Below are 20499 nucleotides of genomic sequence, written 5' to 3'. Positions count from 1 at the left end.
AACCTGCTCCTGGAGCGCCACTTACCTACAGAGTTTAGCTCCAACCTCAATTAAACATACCTGAACCAGCTATTCAAGGTCTTCACACTCATTAGAAACTTACAGGCAGTAGTGCTGGAGCTACTCTCTGCAAGATGTTGGCCCTACAGGAGCAGAATTGGACACCACTGGTTTAGAGATTTGAGCAAACCCCTAACTCAGGGTACCTCAAATCTTCAGTGACCTGCAGTTTAGGTCAAACCCTATTCCTGGGATCCTCAAAGCTGTCCCACAAGATACACGTTCCTGCAGAGTTTAGCGCTAACCCTAATAAAACACACCTGAGCATGCTAATCAGTGTCTTTAGGATCATTAGAAAATCACAAGTAGGTGAGTTTGATTAGGATTGGAGCTAAACTCTACAGTGCTTTTACAGGGGGATTTAGGCTCCGTCCACACGAAGCCGGTGCGTTCCCTATCCGATCATTTTTTTTTCCCTCGTTCTAAAAAAAGTTCCGTACACACAAAACCACTGAAAACGGTGTAGTATATATGCCAGACCAGTATGGGGTGCTGTAATTCTGCCATAGAGATACACTATACACGGAGAAGAAGACTTTGAGCATGCGCATTACCTTGCGCGCTGTATACGAACTCAGAAGAAGAAGACAAAGATGAGAACATTATCTCGTGTTGCTCATAACAGTTGCATAGAAGCAATAGATTTTGCTGTAATAAAGCTAGCAGGCTTAGTAGCAACACGAACACAATCATGTAGTCCGCCAATATTGTTGTAGCTGTTACGTGTGACGCAGCCGCCACGTGATGTGATGACATCATCGTTTCGCAAAATATACGGATTGGCTGTACACACGAAACCGCGAGGGTGTCGTTTTCAGATTTATCCACTTTGGGACCCGGTTTCAAAAAATAGCGGATTCAGTCTCCTAAAACGCCAGATCCGTGTGGATGAAACGCCAATACGATAAAAAATGTATACGTATACAGCGAAACGCGTCTCCGTGTGGACAGGCCCTTAGCTCCAACTCCAATTAGACACACCTGGACTAGCTCATCAAGCTCTTACTAGGAATACTCAAAACTTCCCTGCAGGTGTGTTAAGGCAAGTTGGAGTTACACTCGCAGGACACCAGCCCTCCAGGACTAAGTTCGGGCACCCCCTGAGCCAAATTCTACAGGGCAGTGGCCCTCCAGTGCCAGATTTGTGGTGTTCTGCTCTAACACTAAATCAGGAGTTCTCAACTCTGGCCTGTGAGATCATTTTTAGAGTTAAGCTCCAACCTTGATCAAACTCACCTGCTTGTAACTTTCTAGTGATTCTAAAGACCTTGATTAAAGGTTGTATCAGCGATTTCTAGCCTAAAACATAAAGTGTCAATTTCAGCTGACCTTTCTTCACGATCCGCTCGCTGCCTGCCCCATAAATTGTCTGTGAAAAAAACGCGTCTCTCTGGTCAGCCTAGGGTCCGAGATATGCCAAAAAAACAATCGGCGCTATCAACTATTCCACAGATAAACAAACAGTGTTCCAACCAATCAGCGTCAGGGGTTTGGTGTTGTGGCCTTTCCTACTGGTGCAGGGATGTGAGGGAGGCGGAGCGAAAGTCCACAACACCAAACCCCTGACGCTGATTGGTTGGAACACTGTTTGTTTATCTGTGGAAAGGTTGGTAGTGCCGATTGTTTTTTTGGCATATCTCGGACCCTAGGCTGACCAGAGAGACGCGTTTTTTTCACAGACAATTTATGGGGCAGGCAGCAAGCGGATCGTGATGAAAGGTGAGCTGAATTTGACACTTTATGTTTCAGGCTAGAAATCGCTGATACAACCTTTAACTTGTTCAGGTGTGAATTAACCCTTGATTATGGTTGGAGCTGAACTCTGCAGGAAATGGATCTCACAGGCCAGAGTTAAGAACCCCTTTCCTAAGTATTAAACCAGGAATAGGCAACATCGGTCCTGGAGTGCCGCATGGGTAGGCAATGTCAGTCCTGAAGTGCTGCAGTCCTGCAGATTTTAGCTCCAACCCTAATCAAACACACCTGAACAAGCTAATCTAGGTCTTCAGAATTACTAGGGCTACAGGCAGGTGAGCTTTTTTTCTCTGGGTTGAAGCTAAACTCTGTAGGACATCGGAACTCTGGGACAGACCTTGCCTATCCCGGTATTAAACTTTGACTTGTAACTAGTTCCATCACTCATCTGATGTACAAATCATGTGGTTGAAAACAATAAAAGTGAAACCACCAGGACTTCACAGGTGGGTAATTAAACAGGTGAAACAATTTTACAGGCCTATCCTAAAAAAGGAACCCAAGGCATATCTAGAAATCAAAATATCTTTGAGAAATGAGGATGAGCTCTTCTGACTTTGCTTAGTAAGGTAAGGTAATTTTGTGAGGAAAGCGCTGCTTTCTTCAATGTAAAAAATCTAGTTGACTGCGTTGATTTAGGAGTTACCGTCTAACTTTAGCAGATTCTGTGGATGCTGTGTACATACAAAGACCTGATTTAAGGCTTCTACACCAAGGCAATTCACAGATATGTCTGCAAGGAATAGTGTTTGTCCCTTCTGCAAAACATTGAACCAAGTCAAGAAAAGACTTGCCTTAGATATGAAATCAACCTGGTGTTAAAAAGCCATAGCTCAAGAAGCTATTCCACTTTTCAAAAGGAAAGTGAATGCAAAACAGAATGTAGACTTTGTACGTGGAAACAGGCCACAAACCTCACACAGTGATTCCCATCAAAGCAAGCAAGCAACCTGAATGAATCAAGACCCCTAAGAGACTGATTTGTTATAAAGGCAATGCAAATCATATAATTGCTTTTATGGTGTTGTTTATGCTGCAGAGAGGTGTCTGTTGCCATACGTGTCATTTGAAAGAGGTAATGGTAATAATAGTCTCTGTCGAGAGTGCCCATCCTCCAGTGGTTGCGTTAGGCCTTCAGGGTGGCATCTAAGGCAAGTCTGCAGCCATTTATCTCATAAACATGTTTTGTTGCCAGACTGCTTCATAGCACTCCTTTGAAACTGCCTTGCAGGCAGCCGGGAGACATAATAGATCTATCTTTTCCCCACTGCAGAGTTAGAGAGATCTTTGGTGTAAAGTTTTGCTGCTTAAAAAAAAAAAAAAAAAGAATGACGCTTGCTGTTTGTTTGTCTCTTTCCTGTTCCCTCTGTCTCACAACAGCACTCGGATTGAAGAGGCTCCGTGGTACGTAGTTGTCAGGAACGTGTAAGTGCCGTTTTACTATTGACTTGTTTTTAGATTTATCCTGTTTTTTTTTATGTTTCCTCCTTATTTCCTCTCCCCTCCCTTCCTTGTACGTCCTTATTTACTATCGATCCCCCTTTTCTTGCCATTCTAGTTTTCCTCACTTGCTTCAATTTTCTTTTTTCCTCTCTTAATTTTTCTATCTTTCTCTCTTGCTGTCCTTTACTTACTCTCCATATCTATTTTTTTTTCTTTATTTTGTTTCATTTTTTTTCTCCCTCCCTTGATATCCTTTACTTCCTCTCCATATCTTTCTTTCTTTCTTTCTTTCTTTCTTTCTTTCTTTCTTTCTTTCTTTCCTTCCAATCCTTACTCCCCAGTTTCTTTTTATTATATTTTTCTTTCTTTCTTTCTTTCTTTCTTTCTTTCTTTCTTTCTTTCTTTCTTTCTTTCTTTCTTTCTTTCTTTCTTTCTTTCTTTCTTTCTCCCTAAATTTTCCTTTTTATTCTTTCTTTCTTTCTCTTTCCCCAAACCCTATCTTTACTCCCCAGTTTCCTTTTTATTATCTTTTCTTTCTTTCTTTCTTGCTTGCTTTCTTTTTTTTCTTTTCTTTCTTTCTTTCTTTCTTTCTTTCTTTCTTTCTTTCTTTCTTTCTTTCTTTCTTTTTCTTTCTTTCCTTTCCTTTCTCTCTTTTTATTCTTTCTTTCCTTCCTCCCTCGCTGTTCATTATTTTCTCTCTTCTTTCTTTATTTCCTTTTTCTTCCTTCTTTTTCTTCTTTCTTACTTCTGTTTATTTTTCGCTCACTCTTGCTGTCCCTTACTTTCTTCATATCTTTTTCTTTTTTCCTTCCTTTCCTTTTTCTTTCTTTGATTCTTTCTCTCTCGCTGTCCCTTACTCTGTCTCTCCATATCTTTCAGTTTCTTTTCTTTCTCTCTACAGTTTTTCTTTCCATTTTCTTCCTTCTTACTCCCTTCCTTCCTTTCTCTTTTGCTATCCTCATTGTTCTTTACATATCTTTCTTTCTCTTTCCCCAAACCCTATCCTTACTCCCCAGTTTCATTTTCTTTCTTTCTTTCTTTCTTTCTTTCTTTCTTTCTTTCTTTCTTTCTTTCTTTCTTTCTTTCTTTCTTTCTTTCTTTCTTTCTTTCTTTCTTTCTTTCTTTCTTTCCTTCCTTTTCTTTCTCTTTTTATTCTTTCTTTCCTTCCTCCCTCGCTGTTCATTATTTTCTCTCTTCTTTCTTTATTTCCTTTTTCTTCTTTCTTTTTCTTCTTTACTTCCCTCTTTCTTTTTCGCTCACTCTTGCTGTTCCTTACTTTCTTCATATTTTTGTTTTCTTTTTTCTTCCTTTCCTTTTTCTTTCTCTCTCGCTGTCCCTTACTCTCTCTCTCTCCATATCTTTCAGTTTCATTCTTTCTTTCTTTCTTTCTTTTTTCTCTTCCTTGCAGTTCTTTACTCTATCTATACTCCCCGTAGTTTCATTTTTTTATTCCTTTTTCTCAAGTAATTCTTTCTTTCTTTCTTTCTTTCTTTCTTTCTTTCTTTCTTTCTTTCTTTCTCCCTAAATTTTCCTTTTTATTCTTTCTTTCTTTCTCTTTCCCCAAACCCTATCTTTACTCCCCAGTTTCCTTTTTATTATCTTTTCTTTCTTTCTTTCTTGCTTGCTTTCTTTTTTTCTTTTCTTTCTTTCTTTCTTTCTTTCTTTCTTTCTTTCTTTCTTTCTTTCTTTCTTTCTTTCTTTCTTTCTTTCTTTCTTTCTTTCTTTCCTTTCTCTCTTTTTATTCTTTCTTTCCTTCCTCCCTCGCTGTTCATTATTTTCTCTCTTCTTTCTTTATTTCCTTTTTCTTCTTTCTTTTTCTTCTTTACTTCCCTCTTTCTTTTTCGCTCACTCTTGCTGTTCCTTACTTTCTTCATATTTTTGTTTTCTTTTTTCTTCCTTTCCTTTTTCTTTCTCTCTCGCTGTCCCTTACTCTCTCTCTCTCCATATCTTTCAGTTTCATTCTTTCTTTCTTTCTTTCTTTTTTCTCTTCCTTGCAGTTCTTTACTCTATCTATACTCCCCGTAGTTTCATTTTTTTATTCCTTTTTCTCAAGTAATTCTTTCTTTCTTTCTTTCTTTCTTTCTCCCTAAATTTTCCTTTTTATTCTTTCTTTCTTTCTCTTTCCCCAAACCCTATCTTTACTCCCCAGTTTCCTTTTTATTATCTTTTCTTTCTTTCTTTCTTGCTTGCTTTCTTTTTTTCTTTTCTTTCTTTCTTTCTTTCTTTCTTTCTTTCTTTCTTTCTTTCTTTCTTTCTTTCCTTTCTCTCTTTTTATTCTTTCTTTCCTTCCTCCCTCGCTGTTCATTATTTTCTCTCTTCTTTCTTTATTTCCTTTTTCTTCCTTCTTTTTCTTCTTTCTTACTTCTGTTTATTTTTCGCTCACTCTTGCTGTCCCTTACTTTCTTCATATCTTTTTCTTTTTTCCTTCCTTTCCTTTTTCTTTCTTTGTTTCTTTCTCTCTCGCTGTCCCTTACTCTGTCTCTCCATATCTTTCAGTTTCTTTTCTTTCTCTCTACAGTTTTTCTTTCCATTTTCTTCCTTCTTACTCCCTTCCTTCCTTTCTCTTTTGCTATCCTCATTGTTCTTTACATATCTTTCTTTCTCTTTCCCCAAACCCTATCCTTACTCCCCAGTTTCATTTTCTTTCTTTCTTTCTTTCTTTCTTTCTTTCTTTCTTTCTTTCTTTCTTTCTTTCTTTCTTTCTTTCTTTCTTTCTTTCTTTCTTTCTTTCTTTCCTTCCTTTTCTTTCTCTTTTTATTCTTTCTTTCCTTCCTCCCTCGCTGTTCATTATTTTCTCTCTTCTTTCTTTATTTCCTTTTTCTTCTTTCTTTTTATTCTTTACTTCCCTGTTTCTTTTTCGCTCACTCTTGCTGTTCCTTACTTTCTTCATATTTTTGTTTTCTTTTTTCTTCCTTTCCTTTTTCTTTCTCTCTCGCTGTCCCTTACTCTCTCTCTCTCTCCATATCTTTCAGTTTCATTCTTTCTTTCTTTCTTTCTTTCTTTCTTTCTTTCTTTCTTTCTTTCTTTCTTTCTTTCTTTCTTTTTTCTCTTCCTTGCAGTTCTTTACTCTATCTATACTCCCCGTAGTTTCATTTTTTTTATTCCTTTTTCTCAAGTAATTCATTCTTTCTTTCTTTCTTTCTTTCTTTCTTTCTTTCTTTCTTTCTTTCTTTCTTTCCAATCCTTACTCCCCAGTTTCTTTTTATTATATTTTTCTTTCTTTCTCTTTCTTTATTTCTTTCTTTCTCCCTAACTTTTCCTTTTTTCCTTCTTTTCCTTTGTCTCAAGTAGTTTCTTTCTTTTTCTTTATTTCATTTCTCTTTCTTTCTTTCTTTCTTTCTTTCTTTCTTTCTTTCTTTCTCTTTCTTTCTTTTTTCTCTTTCCCCAAACCCTATCCTTACTCCCTAGTTTCATTGTTTATTATCTTTTTTCTTTGTCTTTCTTTCTTTCTTTCTTTCTTGCTTTCTTTCTCTTTCCCCAAACCCTATCCTTACTCCCCAGTTTCCTTTTTATTATCTTTTCTTTCTTTCTTTCTTTCTTTCTTTCTTTCTTTCTTTCTTTCTTTCTTTCCTTTCTTTCTTGCTTTCTTTTTTCTTTCTTTCCTTTCCTTTCTCTCTTTTTATTCTTTCCTTCCTCCCTCGCTGTTCATTATTTTCTCTCTTCTTTCTTTATTTCCTTTTTCTTCCTTCTTTTTCTTCTTTCTTACTTCTGTTTCTTTTTCGCTCACTCTTGCTGTCCCTTACTTTCTTGATATCTTTTTCTTTTTTCCTTCCTTTCCTTTTTCTTTCTTTGTTTCTTTCTCTCTCGCTGTCCCTTACTCTGTCTCTCCATATCTTTCAGTTTCTTTTCTTTCTCCCTTAATATTCTTTACTTTCTCTCTACAGTTTTTCTTTCCATTTTCTTCCTTCTTACTCCCTTCCTTTCTTCGTTCCTTTCTCTTTCTTTCTCTTTTGCTATCCTCATTGTTCTTTACATATCTTTCTTTCTCTTTCTTTCTTTTTCCCCAAACCCTATCCTTACTCCCCAGTTTCATTTATCTTTCTTTCTTTTTTCTCCCTTTCTCCTTCCCTCCATATCCTTTACTTTCTCTCCATTTCTTTCTTTCTCTTTCCCCAAACCCTATCCTTACTCCCCAGTTTCCTTTTTCTTTCTTTCTTTCCTTTTCTTTTTTCTTTCCTTTTCTTTCTCTTTTTATTCTTTCTTTCCTTCCTCCCTCACTGTTCATTATTTTCTCTCTTCTTTCTTTATTTCCTTTTTCTTCCTTCTTTTTATTCTTTCTTACTTCTCTGTTTCTTTTTCTCTCACTCTTGCTGTTCCTTACTTTCTTCATATTTGTTTTTTTTTCTTCCTTTCCTTTTTCTTTCTTTGTTTCTTTCTCTCTCGCTGTCCCTTACTCTCTCTCTCCATATCTTTCAGTTTCTTTCTCCCTTAATATTCTTTACTTTCTCTCCACAGTTTTCTTTCCATTTTCTTCCTTCTTACTCGCTTCCTTCCTTCCTCTTTCTTTCTCTTTTGTTGTCTCAATGTTCTTTACATATCTTTCTTTCTTTCCTTTTTCTTTCCTACTTCCTTCTTTCTCCCTTGATGTCATTTAATTTCTCTCCATATTTTACTTTTTATATTTTCTTCCATCTGTGCTTCTTTTTTAGTCTTGCTGTCCTTTCTCTGCATAGGTTATTTAGCCTTTCTTTCTTTCTTAATAAAAGTAAAGCAAAAAAATACCACAATAAGTAACATCTCCTTTCCTAAAACTCCTACTGATTCATATCATATCTTTGTCCATCCAGAATAACAATAGGGGAGCTTCATATTAGCTGTATGTTAATCCCCATATAAGGTGACGGTTTATTGCATCCTCTTTGTCTTGTGGTCAGAGGTCCATTCACATGCTAATGTCATTATTCTAATAGTGGGCTAATCCTCTTTTGTGCGGGACAAAGCAGTGGGGGGTGGTAGGTAGTAGCCCCTTACATGGCTCTCAAGAGGAGAGGATAGATTCTTCATCATCTGTTACGTTTCTTTCTTTTCCCTCATCCTCCCCATCCCCAGACCGCCCAAGCTCCCGGTGTCCATCTGTGGTGATGAACAGCAGAACTACACATGTTTCAATGGGGGGAACTGTTCTGACACCAACATGATGTGTGACTGCCTCCCTGGGTTTTCGGGTCACTGGTGATTATTCCTTGTCTTTCTTTGTTCATAAGTTCTCATATACACAATAATGAATTTCAGGGTAGTAATTATGCCATGCTATTACACAGTTATAGAATGTACGGAATATTCTGAACCAAATATTAACAACAACAATAACCCTAATATTTAAGTTGATAATAAAACGGTTTGTTTTCCAATACATTTGTCGCTTAGGTGTGAACTAGATCTTGATGAATGTAGATCCAACCCTTGCCTGAATGGCGGCTACTGCCAGAACATGGTCAACAAGTTCCAGTGTGTCTGTGAAATGACCTTCGCCGGCGAGACCTGCGAAGTCGACGTAAGCGACATTTACTTTTACATGGCGGCTTTGTTTTGGCAAAACCTCTTCCAGTTTCTTTCCTACCTCATTCTGCGCTTAGACGATGAACCAGAGGTAGACTGGGGAGACAATGAGTAAACAGATCCTGGGTAGAGGCTAAAAAAGGTTGTATATAAGGTCTGTAGATATTTAAATGTAATTCAAGTAAGTAAATGTATTTGTAAATATGAATTTTAACCACAGACAGTATTGTTTGTTGGTTTGGGAAAAACAATGTGCAAGGGCTCCAATATATACATATCAGTGAAACCACTTAGTGCCTTAAGATGACTTGGTTTTAATAAACAAAACACAGAAAATGTAATTTTTTACTGTATTTTATGCAGTTTAAGTGAGAAGCATAGACTGATATCAGGGAGAGTAATTTTGAGAATACGAGTCAAAAGTATTTGAACAGTAAGATTTTTTTTTATATTTTTAAAGATATTTTAAGTATCTTCTGCGCACCAAGCTTGCTTTTATTTAATCAAAAGTACAGAAAATTAAATTTAAACTTTTTGAAATATTTTTACTTTTTAAAATAACTGCTTTCTCTTTGAATATATTTTAAAATAATTTATTCCTGTGATTTCAAAGCTGAATTTTTAGCATCATTACCCCAGTCACATAGTCCTTCAGAAATCATTGTAATATTCTGATTTGCCGCTCAAAAAACATTATTGTTGAAAACAGCTGAGTAGAATTTTTTCACGTTTCTGTTGAATGAAAAAGTTCAGAAGAACAGCGTTTATCTGAAATAAAATGTCTTTATCATCACTTTTGATCAATTTAAAGCATCCTTGCTAAATAAAAGCTTTAATTTCTATAATTTCTTTACTCCAAAATATAAAAAAATGACACTGACTTTTCAGATAAATTTCAGATAAATGCTGATCTTTGGAACTTTCTATTCATCTAAATTACATTTTAAAATTATTCAAATAGAAAGCAGTTATTTTAAATCTTAAAACTATTTCAAAATAGTACTTTTTTGCTGTATTTTGAATCAAATAAATACAGGCTGGGAGGAGACTTCTTTTTAAAAAAAAATCCTACCGTTCAAAAACTTTTGACTGGTAGCGTACTTTGTGTACTTTTTAAGTTTAGCATTACATCGAGTTTGTACATTTGTAATTTAATAAATAATAAATTAATAATATAACATGATTAATACTTCTAATAATGATTTTGTTCAGGATTAGGAATAAAATGAAAGGATTTATTAATTTTAACACAGCCAAATTAAGTTGTTTTCGGCATTTTTGCACTATAACAAATAATGTGATTCATATTAAATTCCATTCCATAATTCATCATTTCAATTCGATAACTAATTAAGAGCTTCCCGAACAATAAAGTGTTCTTTCAACACATTAACCCAAGGTAAATGGGAATTTAAAAGCATTATCATTAATTTCTAAAAGGCACACAACCCAAAAATGACTTTTAGCATAGAATACATTTAGTTGATTTCTGTTTCTGATTTATTTTCATCACGATCAACTCTTCGCTCTTTTGTATCTTAAAATCATTATCCCTACTCTTCTGTAATTCTTACATTTATATGTCACGCTCATCGTTTCAGTAGTTTATGTTTGTGTTCATCTGTCTGTTGATCTCTGTTAGCGTTCATGACCAGATTGTGTACATTGTCTCTCTCATATTCTGTCTTTAGATGACTGTCTTCAAATAAAACATTTCTCTCCATCATCAATCTGTTGTTTGTCCTTTGTCACTTTTGTTTAGCTGTCTCTCTACTGTCATTACACATCCAGAGACTGTGCCAGTGGCACATCATGCAGCGTTTTGAAGAATGTTGCCAGAGATTTTGATAGACACAGCCACTGAACTAGGGGCGGCAGACACATCAAAGACGCAGCGCCACTGTAAAACCTATGGCAGGTGTGTTGACTCAGCACTTTTTGTGTAATCCTGACACCATAGGATGTTGAGACCACGCAAAAGTGTGTACTGTGCAAGTTTGAAACAAGTTGGAGATTTTTTTCCAGATGCAACTTACAGTATATCAGCTGCTGTGACAGCTTTACTCAGAGTTAAGGGTACATCGGATACACTGGCGATTGCAGGGGAGTCACAATGGTTTGGTTTACAGTGCCAAACCTGTAAGACCTTCGTTCATCTTTGGAAGACAAATTAAGATATATCTGATGAAATCCGAGAGCTTTCTGACCCTGCATAGACGGCAACACAACTGACACATTTAATACCCCGAAAGGTAGTGGGATCAGTGTTTCAACCTTAATTTTACGAAGCTGCGAGAACACTGATACGTAAGAGATGATATTATGTTTTTTTGCATGCAGAAAGTATTCTCTTAGCTTCATAAAATTATGGTTGAACCACTGATGTCACATGGACTATTTTAACAATATCCGCACTACCTTTTTCAGACTTGAACATGTCAGTTGCGTTGCCATCTATGCAGGGTCAGAAAGCTCTCGGATTGCATTAAAAATATCTTAATTTGTGTTCTAGGTTTAGAAGGACGTGAAGGTGAGTAACTGAATTTTCAATTCTGGGTGAGCTAACTCTTTAAACACTTATTGCTACTGGGACAGAATGCGAAGAAAAGCCCAGATAAGTTTAACCTCCTCAAAATGTCCTTATTCATCTTGTGAGCTGAGCACAGGTTAAAGATAGCCACGTTCCACTCTTTTAATCCTGTCTAACAGGATAGATGAGGGTGAGAGGATCTTTTCCCATGCTAAGACACGTTAAAGACTCACTTTGAGCTTTGGTGTTTTCTTAAGGGGCAGCATTAAATCAAAATAAGGCTTTTGTGGCTTTTAGTTCACGTCTGTTAGATTTGAAGCCATCTATATGCTAGAATACTTGTTTAAAAATACTTTTAATAGACAAACATTTATAGAATTTGTCACTACCTGATCTCATGCCGAAAACGTTCCTGAGGGAACTTGTTCGCAAGATGCGAAATACGTACCAATAAGTATATCACTGCAGTTTCCAACAAAAATGAACATTGGAGGTGGTAAACGGCGAGCATTTGTAATCGTTTTCGTACACCATTATGATTAAAGCAGCAATCTTCTGGCCGCTTGGAAGCACAATATTCAAATTCTGGTGACCTGGAATCTTCTCCTGGTGCTCTCAATCTGGGCCTTTGCATGCGCAATATAGGCTATACTCTCAAAATATTATAACTCTAATTTTTACGATTTAAACTCTTGAAACATTTACTTTTTTCTTGTAGTATTTCGACTTTATTTTCATAGTTTTTTTACTTTATTCTCATAGTTTTTAGATTTTATTCTGGTCATTTTTGACCTTATTCTCATAGTTTTTCGACTTTGTTTTCGAAATATTTTGACTTTGTTCTCAAAATATTTCGACTTTGTTCTCGAATTATTTCGACTTTGTTCTCGAATTATTTCGACTTTGTTCTCATAGTTTTTCGACTTTGTTCTCAAAATATTTCGACTTTGTTCTCAAATTATTTAGACTTTGAAATAGTTTTTCGACTTTGTTCTCAAAATATTTAGACTTTGTTCTCGAATTATTTCGACTTTGTTCTCATAGTTTTTCGACTTTGTTCTCGAATTATTTCGACTTTGTTCTCAAATTATTTCGACTTTGTTCTCAAATTATTTCGACTTTGTTCTCAAATTATTTCGACTTTGTTCTCAAATTATTTCGACTTTGTTCTCAAATTATTTCGACTTTGTTCTCAAATTATTTCGACTTTGTTCTCAAATTATTTCGACTTTGTTCTCATAGTTTTTCGACTTTGTTCTCAAATTATTTCGACTTTGTTCTCAAATTATTTCGACTTTGTTCTCATAGTTTTTCGATTTTATTCTCGTAATATTTCGACTTTACTCATAGTTTTTCAACTTTATTCTCAAACCTGTAAGACCTCTATTCATCTTGAGAACACAAAGTCAGATATTTTTGATGAAATCTGAGAGCTTTCTGATCCTGAATAGACAGCAACGCAAATACCACATTCAAGGCCCAGAAAGGCAGTAAGAACATCATTAAAATAGTCCATGTGACATCAGTGGCTCAATCTTAATTTTATGAAACTATGAGAATACTTTGTGCGCAAAGAAAACAACTAATTCAACAATTTCTTTTTTTTTCTGAGTAAGTCTTCAACACATTCACAGGTTTGGAAAGATATGAGGGTGAGTAATTAATGACAGAATTAAGAACCCTTTAACGTTTTACAATAAAATACTAATGCAGTCCTTCTTCTTAAAAGTTTCATGTTTAATTTAATGTTATGTGTGGTTTCCTTGCAATTAAAGAAATGTACTAGCAGTTTCTGAGTGTAGTTTTAGTTTTAAAGCAAATCCAACACCTTTTTTTTTTCATTTTTTTTTTCAGTTTACCTAAAGTTATAGTGTCGCTACTCCACAACATGCCTGTTTGAATAAATAAATAGTATCCTACCTCAACTTGTTTGAATAGGAAATCTGTCAATCTGTCTCTGCTTTGTTGTCTCAGGTGTTACCAAAGGTAAAATAAAAGAGTATTAGCTACAAACTGGTTCGGAGGATAACTTTATCTAGGTTATTATAAATCATTTAAAATATTTCATACAGTTTTATTACTAATGCAATACGTTTAAAAAAAAATTAAAAATAGATCATTTATGCAGAGGCAAGGCGACAGGGAAGCAAGCGCAGCTCTTGAGGGCTAGTGTTTTTTTGACTGCTGAAGCATAAATGTGTCTCAGTGTGAGGAATCTGTGGGTCTGTGGTTGTGCTCCACGTCTGCAGAGAAAGTTTGTGTCTTCAGAGTGACAGAATAGTGCTTGGCCAGCAGAAAGGCGCAGCGGCGTTCTGTGTGAAATGCAACTCAGCAGTGCATCGCTGCAGGTCTGAGAAACGAGGGGGAAATATATCGGGAGAAGCTTATCGCTGTGACAGGGTCGTTTGTCTGCTGGAAAGTCTGGCTGTCTCTCTCTTTCCCGCTTTCTCTCACACACATAAAACATCGCCTTCAGAGCAGGTGATGAGCTCAGCTCAGAGTTTCTGTGGCCATGAGCTTCTTGCCTGTCTCTGCTGCTTCAACAGATGGAGCCGAGTGTTGGGAAGGGAAGGGCTGGGTTGGATGATCTAATTTTGGTCCTGAAGATCAGTCCATCTACTCTACAGTAGAAAGTGTGTGAGAAGCAACATTTGCTGGTGTGTACTGATTCTTGAATCTTGGCACTACATACAACCATTTTATACCATATGTATGATATAATAAAATATAATCTTTTGTAGATTTATAAATGTAACTCTCAGTAATTGATATAATACTGATATGCTGATAATACTGATGTAATGTTATGCTAGTCAGTGGCGACAAGTTACGATTTATTTAAAAACACTAATTCCTTCAGAAATAAAACAAATGACTCACTGAATAAATTAGCTTTTGTCAAATTTGGTCAATTGATTCAGAAACAAAATCATTTGAGCGAGACAAAAAGTCCTACATTTGACTGAATTCCAAAATTCGGAATCATTTAGTCAACAGATTTGTTCAAAAACAGTGATTGATTTAGGAACCAAATGATATAAGTGAGTAACTGAATCACTTGTTCAACTGCTTAGTTCAATATTCACACACATTCAGAAACAAAACAGACCTGTGAGTCACTGAATCATTCAGTCAAGAGATTTGTTTAAAAACAATCTTGATTTTGGGAACAAAAACAATGAGTGATTCATTAAATCATTCATTCAACCAATCTGTTCATAAACACTGATTTATGAACAAAACAAGTGAATCAAGGAATAAGTCAATCGACAGATTTGTTCAAAAAAGCTGATATGAGCGAGTCATTAATCCCACATTCAAATGAATTCCAAAATTCTGAGGTATTAAAAAACTTGAGTCGTTGAATCATTCAAGTCAACAGATTTGTTTAAAAACAGTTGATTTCTGGAGAAAAACAATATGAGCGGTTCATCAAGTCAACAAAAACAAAAAAGTGAGTCATTGAAATATTCATTCAATCGATTTATTTAAAACGCTGTATTCAGGAACACAAGTGACTCACTAATTTATTGAGTCATTAAATAATCCAGTCAACTGATTCATTAAAAAAAAAAACAGATTCATTCAGGAATTAAATGAGTTAGTCATTCAACTGCTTAGTTCAATATTCAGACACATTCAGGAATTAAACAGACTAGTGAGTCACTGAATGGTTCAGTCAACAAATTTGTTCAAAAACCCTATTGATTTCAGGAACAAAACAATATGAGTGATTCATTAAATCATTCATTCAACCAATTTGTTCTAAAACAATAATTGATTCAGGAACAAAACAAAAAGTGAGTCGCTGAATCATTCACTTAAATGATTTGTTTCAAATGATTAGCTGTTTTCAGGCACAGAACTAGTTCAGTCAACCTATTTATTTAAATAACCTGATTCATTCAAAACCTAAATGAGTCATTTAACAGATTCTTTTAAACACTGACCTATTTATGAACATATGAGTTAGTAACGGAGTTATGGAGTTATCAGGAACCAAACAATATGAGTGAGTCATTGAATCACTCATTCAACTGCTTAGTTCAATATTCAGACACATTCAGGAACTAAACAGACTAGTGAGTCACTGAACAGTTCATTCAACCAATTTGTTCAAAAACAATAATTGATTCAGGAACAAAACAAAAAAAGTCGCTGAATCATTCATTCAAATGATTAGTTTGAAATGCTGTTTTCAGGAACAAAACTAGTTCATTCAACTGATTTCTTTAAAAAACCTGATTCATTCAGGAATTAAATGAGTCATTTAACAGATTCTTTCAAAACACTGACATATTTAGGAACGTATGAGTTAATAACAGTCAACAGATTTGATCAAAAATAGTGATTGATTCAGGAACCAAACAATATGAGTGAGTCATTGAATCACTCTTTCAACTGCTTAGTTCAATATTCAGACACATTCAGGAACTAAACAGATTTAAGTGATTCATTAAATTATTTATTCAACCGATTTGTTCAAAAACAATAATTGATTCAGGAACAAAACAAAACGTGAGTCGCTGAATCATTCATTCAAATGATTAGTTTGAAATGCTGTTTTCAGGAACAAAACTAGTTCAGTCAACTGATTTATTTAAAGAAAAAACCTGATTCGTTCAGGAATTAAATGAGTGAGTCATTTAACAGATTCTTTCAAAACACTGACATATTTATGAACGTATGAGTTAATAACAGTCAACAGATTTGATCAAAAACAGTGATTGATTCAGGAACCAAACAATATGAGTGAGTCATTGAATCATTCTTTCAACTGCTTAGTTCAATATTCAGACAACAGATTTGTTGAAAAACACTATTGATACAGAAACAAAACAATATGAGTGATTCATTAAATCATTCATTTAACCAATCTGTTCAAAAACACTGATTCAGGAACAAAACAAAAAGTGAGTTAGACACTGAATCATTCAGTCAACAGATTTGTTCAAAAACAGTGACTGATTCAGGAACAAAAAAAATGTGAGTCACTGAATCACTCATTCAACTGCTTAGTTCAATATTCAGACATATTCAGGAACTAAAACAGACTAGTGAGTCACTGATTCATTCACTGAATGATTTTGAGAACAAAACAATATGACTGATTTATTGAATCATTCATTCAACAAATCCGTTTAAAACACTTTTCAGGAACAAAACAAAGTAACTCTCCAATTTAGTGAGTTGTTGAATTGTTTAAAAAAACAATCATTCTTGAATGAAATCAGTGAGTCATTTAGCAGATTCTTTTAAAACACTTGACATATTTAGGAATGTATAAGTTAGTCACTGAATCATTTAGTCAACAGATTTGTTCAAAACATTGATTGATTGATTCAGGAAACACACACATTCAGCTGGTTAGTTCAATACTCACACTACACATTTAAGAACAAAACAGACTAGAGAGTCATTGAATCATTCAGTTGACAGATTTGTTTAAAAGCACAAAACAATATGGGTAATTTATTAAATCATTAATTTAAACGTCGCAAGTCGTGAATCATTCATTCAGCCGATTTGTTTGTTGTCAGAAACAAAACAAGTGGCTGTTGAGTCACTGAATCATACGGTCAGCTGATTTATTCATTCAGGAATTAAAATATATGAGTAAGTCATTCAGTCAACTGATTTGTTCAAAATAACTGATTCATTTATAAACAGAACATGACTGTTTGTAGCTTTCAAATATCTAGTAATGTTGTGTCTAAAACATACTCAGTATGTTTTAGTAACTTCTCATTGAACTCTTGTATAGGCTAAAAGATGGAAATTTTTTTGTTAGTAAAGACTTAATTTTAGCGTCAAGTTTGACTGTAGAGAAATGTCAAGAGACGTGGCAGATGGAGAGGGCAGAATAGGACATTGGGAGCAGATGATTGCGCCAATAAATCTAAAGAGAGTAACTCACCTTATGAAATACTTTCCAGCATGCCAGATTATATAAACTGAACCAAAAGAATCTCAACATGTGTATGTGAAGCGTTTTAGCATTCACTAACATCTTAATACAGAATATATAGCTTTATTACATTGTCAAATTAAAGTGTATCAAATGCAAAAATTATTTTTACTAACTTCTCATCGCTGACTCCACCCGTTTTCCTTTCCTCCAGCTAAATGCAGAGAACGTGTCGTCTGACCTGCTGCTGTCCATCAGCCTGGTGTCCGTGCTTCTGTTGTTGGTTCTTTTCGGCGTGGCCACAGCTTTGGTCGTCACGCTGAACCGACGGGCCACACGAGGCACATACAGCCCCAGTCGACAGGAGAAGGAAGGTTCAAGAGTGGAGATGTGGAACATCGTTCAGCCTCCACCAATGGAGAGACTCATCTGAGGCAATCAACCAACGATCAGCCACTCACGTTGGTTTAACAAGACGAAGGAAAAAGACCTTTTTATTCATGAACCATGTGGCAGCTATCATCAGCTAGGTAATAGTCTTATAAATGATCATTTTGGTTGGACAATCTTCCTCATAATGGATGTTTAATTTATGTAATGTGTGATAAACACCTCAGAGAAGCTTTAGGATTCATTGATTTGTGAATTGTGAAGCATTTTTAATAATGGGCACGTCAAGACAATGCTGCTCAACAATCACTGCTAATTATGCTGCCTTCACCTGCTATTGGAATTACAGTAAATACAAGTTTCCTGATCAAAAAATGGACATGAAAGACCTCTTATTAGGGGTTCAAGCGTTTAGCAGATCAGTGATCTTCACGTAAAACTGACAGACCAAACCATAAGTCGTAGAGACTTGAGACTTAGAGGGCTGGTAGTACTCACACCACCGACAACGTCAACAAGGCTCGCCCCAATCAGCCTGACGGTAGTGCTACAGCAATCAAAAGTACACAATCACTTATAACTCCTGAACCATCAGTCGCAAGCTCAAGTGTCATATGTCACTAAAATTTTCAGGTATTTCGGATTTTTAAAAAAAATCTACTTTTGCAAACTAGTCCTAGGTTTTTCACACAATCAGAACCAAACCAGTGCAGAATAATTCTCTGGAGATTGAATATCCATAATTATCAAAAAAAAAAAAGTCTAACTTTCGACATCATCACAAAGGGACGACAAAACGTTCAAAATGGGCAGGGCCACTTTTAGTAAAATGCCTGAAAGGAATGAGATATTTTTGCCAAACTCAGGACACGTATGCAGGATCTTAATCTGAGGTTGCAGGACAAAAATCGTGGAGCTTTGCCACTTCGTAGTGCTATAAGAGGCTATACCTACACAATCATTTGTCCCATCAACACTTGAACATGGCCGCCATTGGCCGATGAAGTTTGAGCACCTATTGGGCATTGTTAATGGAGGCCTGTTTGACTCACGGCCCCAAAGGTATTTGAGAAATTTGAAAGAAATCGGCCACGGGGGGTGACATCACATTTTTCAAGGGCGTAAGCATTTGCGCGATATTCATATCTCCTCATTCCAGACAACTTTGTCTCAAGAACCACTGCTGTCAATCAAATCGTTTGTTAAATGATTGAGAACATTTATATATATATAAAAAAAAATAATACTTTTGCAAAGTAGTCCTAGGTTTGGAAAAAAACACTGCAGTACAATTCTCTGGACTTTCTAGGTTAATAAAAAATGTTGAAATGTATCTTTTGGGAAGCCGTAATGGGTTCGTTTAGAAAAGGGGCCTGTCCGAATTCACGAAAAATCCTATAAAGTCTAAAGGAACACTCAAATCTTCACAAAACCTTGTTCCCACAACAAAGCACTTGAATGCGACAAGCTCTTAATCACAACTTCATAAGTGAAAAATTGGACATTTCTGATAGCATGTGAAGGCAACATTCGAACAAATTTAATAAGAGATCAGACCGACGTGATTTCAGGATGGGCGGAGTTCATCACGGCTACTTGAGATGTGGACTGAAACTGAAGTTTTGGCATCACGCCTGACCAGGACTTGTCACGGTTCATTCTGCCAGTAAGCTATAAATGTAACATTTGCAGGAGAAAAAAAATAGACTTACGAGATGGTATTTCCGATTTCTGTATATTTAGTTTTACTGTGCGTACGCGTAAGTTTCTCGTAAGCGTGTCTCAGGACTGTTTTTCTTCAAATGTTGTCATTTTAACTCTGTAATAAAGACTTCAGAGAAGTTCACCTCCAGAATGAACATTTCCTGATAATTTACTCACCCCCATGTCATCCAAGATGTTCATATCTTTGTTTTTTGTCACAAAGAAATTATATTTTTTGAGGAAAACATTCCAGGAATTTTCTCCAGATAGTGGACTAAAATGGTGGCCATGAAGGTCCAAATTGCAGTTTCAATGCAGCTTCAAAGGGCTCTACACGATCCCAGCCAAGGAGTGTCTTATCTAGCGAAATAATTGATCATTTTCCTGAATTTTAAACATTTATATACTTTAAACCACAAACGCTATTCTTGCACTAGCTCGACTTCAGACATTATGTAGTCACGTTGGAAAGGTCAGACGCAGTTGTGTACTCAAAAAGGTAGGAAATTAAACTCCATCTCATTTTCTCATGCAACTTCAAAACCATCTGAGATCGTTGTTTTACCTTTTTTTGTAAAGGGTGTTTGACTTTCTTTGCAAATTTGCTTTTTAAACACTGGGTTGGTGCTTCTGCCGTGAGTAGTAATGCGTGAGGTCGAAACTAGTGCAAGACAAACATTTGTGGTTAAAAAGTAAATACATTTTTATTTTTCTTAGAAAATGACCAATCGTTTCACTAGATAAGACCCTTATTCCTCGGCTGGGATCATGTAGAGCCCTTTGAAGCTCCATTGAAACTGCAATTTGGACCTTCAACTTGTTGATTCCCATTGAAGTCCACTATATGAAGAAAAATCCTGGAATGTATTCCTCAAAAACCTAGAATTTTTATTCTGGAAATGAACTTTTTAAATTTAATTTTGATCAACATTTAATGAACTGATAGAATAAAAACACAAACGTGGACTTGTTATAATTTGATGCTTTTGTTCCGTCAAGCATTGTGTAAATGATTTGTGCCGATATTAAAAACAATAGTTTTACGAATCACCTGCTTATTAATAATTAAAGCTCTGGTTTAGTGTTTTTAATGAACTTTTAGAATGACAAATTCATCCACACACATTCATCCAAGCTTGTGGTGAAATGAAAATTGAATCACAGGTGAGTTGACATAATTTATTCAGTTCACAGTGCATACAGTGGTACC

General features: G+C 35.6%; 1 protein-coding gene across 1 annotated transcript in view; it reads left to right on the top strand.

The window, feature by feature from the left end:
- crb1 (crumbs cell polarity complex component 1) overlaps nt 1-20336 on the top strand; it is a 35511-nt gene extending 15175 nt beyond the window's left edge. The window contains exons 10-13 of the mRNA XM_073843674.1: nt 3196-3240; nt 8308-8430; nt 8626-8752; nt 17410-20336. Coding sequence (XP_073699775.1) covers nt 3196-3240; nt 8308-8430; nt 8626-8752; nt 17410-17628 — 514 coding nt within the window. The 3' untranslated portion in view covers nt 17629-20336. The remainder of the gene's footprint in view (nt 1-3195; nt 3241-8307; nt 8431-8625; nt 8753-17409) is intronic.
- Nucleotides 20337-20499: the final 163 nt, after the last annotated feature.

The sequence above is a fragment of the Garra rufa genome, chromosome 7, assembly GCF_049309525.1.
Source record: "Garra rufa chromosome 7, GarRuf1.0, whole genome shotgun sequence".
Lineage (NCBI taxonomy): Eukaryota > Metazoa > Chordata > Actinopteri > Cypriniformes > Cyprinidae > Garra > Garra rufa.
This window is presented reverse-complemented; position numbering and strand designations above follow the sequence as displayed.